Source organism: Cebus imitator, unplaced genomic scaffold, assembly GCF_001604975.1.
Source record: "Cebus imitator isolate Cc_AM_T3 unplaced genomic scaffold, Cebus_imitator-1.0 Scaffold93, whole genome shotgun sequence".
Classification (NCBI taxonomy): Eukaryota; Metazoa; Chordata; class Mammalia; order Primates; family Cebidae; genus Cebus; species Cebus imitator.
Window position 1 is genome coordinate 5,472,512 of NW_016107408.1, and position 7,565 is coordinate 5,480,076.

Sequence of the window (7,565 nt, forward strand, 5' to 3'; positions counted from 1 at the left end):
GGGGTTTCACCGTGTTGACCAGGATGGTCTCGATCTCTTGACCTCGTGATCCACCCGCCTCGGCCTCCCAAAGTGCTGGGATTACAGGCTTGAGCCACCGCGCCCGGCTATCAAGGGTATATTTACATGGTACTGCTGGACCCAAAGAGACCCACCTCCACCCATGCAATACAGATGGTTTCTAAAAGAGCCCAGGGCCCCAATAACAAGCAGTATGTTAACTACTGTGTTTCAAATCACAGGCTCAAAACATCCTAAAACTAAGAAACATCTGAAGACTGTTGATTCTTGAACCTCTTTTACAAAGGTGTGTGTCTGGGTGAAGACAGTCATGACACCTGCTTTGTTTCTAAAACAATAAATACACTAAATCCTTAAAGATTCTACTTGAGAAGGCCGGGCGTGGTGGCTCATGCCTAGAATCCCAGCATTTTGGGAGGTCGAGATGGGTGGATCACCTGAGGTCAGGAGTTCGAGACCAGCCTGGCCAACCCATCGCTATACATATTAAAATAAAATAAAAGAAAAAAAAAGATTAAAAAGAATAAGATTCTACTTGAGAAAATGGAAGCCTGGGAGCTTCTGCTGAGCAAACAGCCTCCAGTTGAGCATGTGGCTGCCTCCTGGTTCTGGCCACCACCCAGGGATTTATTGCTTGTTCCCCTCATCTTACACGGTCTCAGTTACATAAACCCACCCCAAGATGCTCTTCATCAGACCCCTTTAAGTATATCAATTTTGGCTTTTTCATATGTTGGGAATAAAGACTAACTCCACTTAAATATATTTACAAGGTATACTAATATGTGGAATCTCTCACGCCTTCCTTTAGAAAAAGAACACACCTGGGCGCAGTGGCTCACGCCTGTAATCCCAGCACTTTGGGAAGCCGAGGTGGGCGAATAACGAGGTCAGGAGTTTGATACCAGCCTGACCAACATGGTCTCTACTAAAAATACAGAATTAGCCAGGCATGGTGGTAGGCGTCTGTAATCCCAGCCACACAGGTAGCTGAGGCAGGAGAATCGCTTGAACCCAGGAGGTGGAGGTTGCAGTGAGCTGAGATTGTGCCACTGTACTCCAGCCTGACGACAGAGCGAGACTCCATCTCAAAAAAAAAAAAAAAAACTAAAAAACATATGGAAATAACAAATTAATTCCAAATTCTTACTTTGCAGATGACGTGTGAACTGTTTCCTTCAAGTGCTAATTTCTATTCTCCAAAATTGTTCCAAGGTGGCAGAACTTCCTTCTTCTTACCCATCTGAATTTTCCAAAGGGGAAACCCAAGCCCCAAATCTCCTGCGGCAGCCTTCTTAAGTGACTACGAGGGCCTAGGATGGGGCTGGTGGATTGAAGCTAGTGGACCTGAGCAAGGCAAGCCAAGGCAGCCAACAGGCGCTCCACTATCCCATTAGAAAGAGCTGCACGAATCCCTTGGAGGGCAGCAGCTCAGGAGTGCTGTGCACTAGGGAAAACTGGCAGGCTTGGGCTGGCTGCAGGGAGCAGCTGCTCACCTCCTGAAGGTTCTGTCCACAGGGGAATATACATCCAGTGCTGCTAGAATTAATTTTGAGAGGAGCCAGAAATGAGGATTTTAATGTCAAATGAAGATACTGTTTAGGCTAAGCCTCCACCATTTTGTATGCAGCGAGCCACCTGTCTGAAGGCTTCACAATTTGCATCAGTCAGAGACAGGATTCCAGGGAACTACAGCAGGAAATACTTACTTGACAGACAGGGAGAAGTCCCCAGGAGCGCTCTCACTCTCTCGGATAAGAAAGGCCCCGTCGTGCCGCTGTTTGCTAAGCATTTCTTCTGCCTTGGCTCTGGGGATTTTGCCAAAAAACCACCTAAGGAAGGAAGGCAAGCTGGTCAACATCTGCTTCCCCACAAAGAAACGGGAAATCCAGCCTTCGAAATGTGAGTAACACAACACTCCTTGCCAGAGTAAGGGGCCTCCCTCCTCATCCTCCAGCTGCACAGTGCCCAATATCAACATTTGGTCAGGTCCCCCAGAGATGGACCTTCAAATGTCTTTACCCTACTACATTTCCCAGAAAGCAACTCACCAAGGCACTAACTGTGGGTCACTCTTTCTATAGAGGAAGCCATTTGCAAACGGGCCTCACAGGCCAAAGCCCACTGGACTTCCTACTGACTCATCAGAAAGGCACCCGGGGAAAAGCCCAGGCCTTTGGGTTTGGTGTACAAGATGAACTGCCAAGGAGAGACTGGCCCCTTCCTGCAGCCATGTGATAAGGTTGCAGCTTTACCACAGTGGGAGTAAGGGAAAGTGGGGAGGAAACCTGGAAGGCCCAGGATCTGGAGGCAGGGTTACTTCTGCTAATAGCCCAAAGGCAAAAGGTTCAGACTGTCTGAGAGTGGCCTCCATCAGTAAGTAACTAAGGTCAGCATTTCTCTCAAGGCCTGCCTCTGTGGTCACTGCTCAGAGTTCAGCTTTCAGAAGCCACCAGAAATATTGTAATTTACCACAGGTGCAGCAGCTTGCTGCAAAATTCAGATTTTTGAAGCAAGTTACAGACTCTTCTGCTCCCAACTGCTGATTCACCTTGGTCAGAAGAAAAAGTGGCTAAATTCATGAAAACCTGTGAAGCAACTGCTTATCAAGAGGAAGAGAAGAGGAACACTTCTACAAGGGCTTGGAGTCAAGCTGCCTGGCTACTTCAAATGAAAACTGTAATCAGGAAAGAAAAACTGAAAACCATGTTCTCTTCTCAAAATCATCTTTAATTATGATTTTTAAAAGCAAAAGTTACTTACAGCTAATAAAGACCTATTTACATGAAAATTGGCACACTTAATTTGCTAATTATAATATAAAAAGTCCTTTAATGGACCAAATAGTCCATTAAAGTTGTAAATCTAACTTGCATATCTTATTTATAAGCAACCATATTCAAGATGTCCCTAAAATAATATACTATACTATACTCAAATTCAAACAGAAAGATGTGAACTGTAGGAAGGACGTGTTGAGAAGCTGCCCTTAGTAACTCCTAACAGTCCAGCGTCTACCTACTGGAGTCCTTCTCATTTTGCATACTCTACTGCCAGGCTGCTCAGGAGCGGGGACCATAGATCCCCCTGCTTCTACAAATCACTCAGGGCTAGGGCCTGCAGTGCCTAGAAATCAGGCCACACAAGAGGTATCACATATCACTAGAACAGAATTCTCTCTAAATATAAAAGGACAGGCTGGGAGTGGTGGCTCACGCCTGTAATCCCAGCATTTTGGGAGGCCGAGGCGGGGCGTATCACTTGAGGTCAGGAGTTTGAGACCAGCCTGGCCAACATGGTGAAGCCTCATCTCTACCAAAAATACAAAAATTAGCCGGGCATGGTGGCGGGCGCCTGTAATCCCAGCTCCTCAGGAGACTGAGGCAGGAGAAATCACTTGAACCTGGGAGGCAGAGGTTGCAGTGAGCTCAGATCGTACCATTACACTCTAGCCTGGGCAACAAGAGTGAAACTCCATCTCTAAATAAACAAACATAAAAGGAGTTAACAGTTTTGAGACAATTTAAACCTTTTCTCATATTGGGGGCCTTGAGTTTCTAATGTAAGTGTATGCAGCATGCATCTGACCGGGAACAGCAGTGAAAATCCACAGATGGCCTCGGCTTGCACTCCCCACACTGCTGGGTGAGGGTGAACCTTCTTAATCAGCCACACTCGCTTTCTTCCTAGAGCCCCAAGATCTTGCTACTAGGCAGGCTTTTTCCCTCTTTTAGGTATAAAATAATGAATATAAATTGAAATAGCCTAGATGTACGTGAAACAAACATAAAAAGCAAGACCCTTCCCTTAAACTCCCCAGAGGCAGCACCTGTTGGTGGTTCTAACACGTAGGTTTCCAGACCTTTCTGTCTGGTACACAAATACATAGACATGGCTGCTGTGTTTTCTTGCCCCCAGCTTAAAATTAATGCAATTTTATTTTCAATTAAAAAAATAAACTGAAGTATAAATCACATTCAAAAAAGTATTCTAATTGGAATTTTTAAAAAATAAACATCTCCCTGTTATAAGCACCTAGATCAAAAAATAAAAAATCTGGGACCAGGTGAGGTGGCTCACACCTATAACTCCAGCACTTTGGGAAGCCAAGGTGGGAAGACTGCTTATGCCCAGCAGATCAAGACCAGTCTGGGCAACCCAGGCTGAGACCCTGCCTCTACAAAAAATAAAAAATTAGCCAGGCATGGTGGTGCACAGATATAGACCCAGCAACTTAGGACAGAGATGGGAGGATAACTTGAGCCCAACCTGGATGACAGAGCAAGATCCCGTGAATGGCTACCACTATTAAAACACTTAAACATTTCTATAGCATTTATATAACTTACAAATTTGACTAACTTCTTTAAAGGATATGTATGTGTGACTACATGCTTATGGATGAATGTTTTATGTTTTATTTTTTTGAGACAGTCTTGCTTTGTTGACTAGGCTGGAGTGCAGTGGTGTGATCTCGGCTCGCTGAAATCTCCGACGGGCAAATGTTTTAAAAGTCTTTAAAAAGATGGGCTTTGGCCAGGTGCAGTGGCTCATGCCTGCAGGGAGCCAAGGTGGGTGAATCGCTTGAGGCCAGGAGTTCGAGACCAGCCTGGCCAACATGGTGACATCTCGTCTCTACTTCAAATACAAAAATTAGCCAGGAGTGGTACTGTGCGCCTGTATCCTCAGCTACTCAGGAGGCCAAGGCAGGAGAATCACTTGAACCCAGGAGGCAGAGGTTGCAGTGAGCAGAGATCGCACCACAGCACTCCAGCCTGGGCAACAGAGCAAGACTCCGTCTCAAAAAAACAAAAACAAAAACGAAGAAAGATGGGCTTATACAACAGAAATAGCAAGGGAGAAAGCTAAGGGGTTGGGGGAAAAGGCTAATTTTCCAGTATAATTCTTTACCACATCCCATAGGCTGCCATCCATACACATTTAATATGAAAAGTACATATTTGGATCCACTCCTCAAGCATGTATAACTGATGCTACAGCACTAATGCCAACAATCATTCTGTAGTCTGTGTCTAATCTGTTAACTCAAATGCTGCATTAGTTGAGATGGTGCTCCATTTTTTATTTTATTTTTAGTTTTAAAGACGAGGTTTCACCATGTTGGTCAGGTTGGTCTTGAACTCCCGACCTCAGGTGATCCACCCGCCTTGGCCTCCAAAGTGCTTGGATCACAGGCGTGAGCCACCATGCCCAGCCTGGTGCTCCATTTTAGAGTTTCCTTTTCCCCGCTGCCCCTGCCCCCAAAAAAAACCCCAGGAGGTGGTAGGATGGGGAAGAGAAGGCCTGGTACTGATCCTGACCCTGTATCTATGAACATCCAGCCAAAGAGCAGCCCTATACAATGGAACTATGTCTGCAAGGCCATACCCCACATAGGCACAAGCATGGTCTTTGTTAGCAATATGGTAGACCTGAATAAATAAGGGGTTTTAAGTTGCTACTTTCCTTTTCAGAGCTCAGAGTGGCTGAGCACTGCTTACCCTTTGGCCAGTCTGCAAATAACAACACAGCTGACCTGTGCTGGGTGCCTCTCAATCAATTCTTCTTCTAAAGTTCTTCACAGTGGGGGCAAAAGGTCAAGGCAAGGGAGTGACTGTCCCAGTCAGTCTGGCAGTAACTATAACTTTCCATGGATGGTGGTGGCCTTTCCTATCTTTCCTCAACAGTCAGATTTAAATGCCTGTCTTATCTGAAACACTCTGAAGAAAAATAAGAATACAGAGCCACAGGCATTTCATATAAGAAGTATAGTACGATGTTCTGCTGAATTCCCTTTCAATCTGAAAATATGAAAGTAAAAGGGAACTGAAGTCCATGTTGTGTTTGGATCTAATAAAGGAGCCAGCGAATGATGGCCTTTGGCCTAAATCTGTTTCTACATGGTCTACAACCTAAGACTGTTTTTTACAATTTTTAATCAGTTGTTAAAAGAAAATTTTTACAAGGAATATTTGACAGGACTATATGTGGCCCACATATAGTGGAATTACTTGCTATCTGGCTCTTTACAGAAAAAGTTTAGCCAATCCTTGATCTACAGTTTATTTTGAGCACGACTGAAGGAAACAGAAGTGCACAAATTATGTGGCTTACATGGGACCTGGAGAGGATGTGCTGTGACCCAATGGGTCCCTCCCACTCAAGATGCAACCAGCCACCTTAAAGTCTCCACTACCAGCTGGTGTAAAAGCAAGCAGACAACATCCAATGGCACTTTAGTCTGTGTGTGGAAAGCCTCAGCTCCCCTGACATACTCGCAAGGCAAGCCAACAACTGCTTCTGCGCTGAAAGCAGGGCCTGTGAATGAGGGGTGAGTGAGGGTGGGAGGACGGTGGTCTGCAGGGGCTCCCAGGGTCCCACTATGTCTCGATCAATATAAATCACAGTAGGGGTAGCTTCTGAAAAAAATTTAAAAATATTTGCTGCTCTCAGCAGCTGGAAGGAGAGCATATTTTGTTATCTTCTAAGTAGGAACACTAAGACGGAAGGATAAACATTTATTGAGAACTAGTAGATGCCAAGCCCTGTGCTCTGGGATACAGATATATGAAGATACCATCCCATAGGAATAGCACTTAATAAACACAAAATCATGTAAGTACCTTTTCTAAAACTAAAAAAAAAATGCAACACATCTGGCCCTGAGACATATTTAACAGAAAAAGAATTATGGACCTGCAAAACTATTGTTTTAGCTTTGAAGATAACTGACAGTCATTACCAATCTAAAACATATAATATTATTGACTATTATATATTATCATTATATACTATTAACATACGCAATCAATATCCTTTGTTATTCCCTAGAAACGTGAATAAAAGGTACGACATCCATCCCAGTGATCTCAATTTTAAAAAGTGTGTTTGAAACAAGCAGGTGGGTCCAACCCTTGCAAGACTAATGGAGATCAACTTACGGATGTGGTTTCATTTCTATGTAGTTCTTGGGAATGAAGCCGTCTTTTCCATTAAGCTCTGCCTTGTACCAGTTCTGATCACATTCTTCATTCAAAACCTGAAGAGAAATAAGACAAGGAAAAAACCCAATCATTTCCTTTTCCCTTTTATTTTATTTATTTTTGAGACAGAGTTTCACTCTTGTTGCCCAGGCTGGAGTGCAATGGCGTGATCTTGGCTCACTGCAACCTCAGCCTCCCAGGTTCAAGCGATTCTCCTGCCTCAGCCTCCCGAGTAGCTGGGATTACAGGCATGCCGCCAACGTGCCTGGCTAATTTTGTATTTTTAGTAGAGATGGGGGTTTCTCCATGTTGGTCAGCCTGTTCTCAAACTTCTGACCTCAGGTGATCAGCCCACCTCAGCCTCCAAAAGTGCTGGATTACAGGCATGAGCCACCACGCCCAGCTCCTTTTCCCTTCAAAAAGGTAGCTACAAGACAATTATGCTGTCTTTTAGGTTTGCGAAAGGTTTCATTGGAAGCATTATCAGTTATATGGATATGACTTCTTGTAACTTCAAACAACTGGCATTATGTTAAACTCTGTTAAAATTAAAAAAAAAAA

The 7,565-nt window shown here is 44.3% G+C and overlaps 1 protein-coding gene across 1 annotated transcript in view; it reads right to left on the reverse strand.

Moving 5' to 3' along the window:
- GRB2 (growth factor receptor bound protein 2) overlaps positions 1 to 7,565 on the reverse strand; it is an 81,599-nt gene that overhangs the window by 3,396 nt on the left and 70,638 nt on the right. The window contains exons 3-4 of the mRNA XM_017535740.1: positions 6,963 to 7,060; positions 1,731 to 1,853 (exon numbers count right to left, since the gene is read on the reverse strand). Of these exons, the coding sequence (XP_017391229.1) occupies positions 1,731 to 1,853; positions 6,963 to 7,060 (221 nt within the window). The remainder of the gene's footprint in view (positions 1 to 1,730; positions 1,854 to 6,962; positions 7,061 to 7,565) is intronic.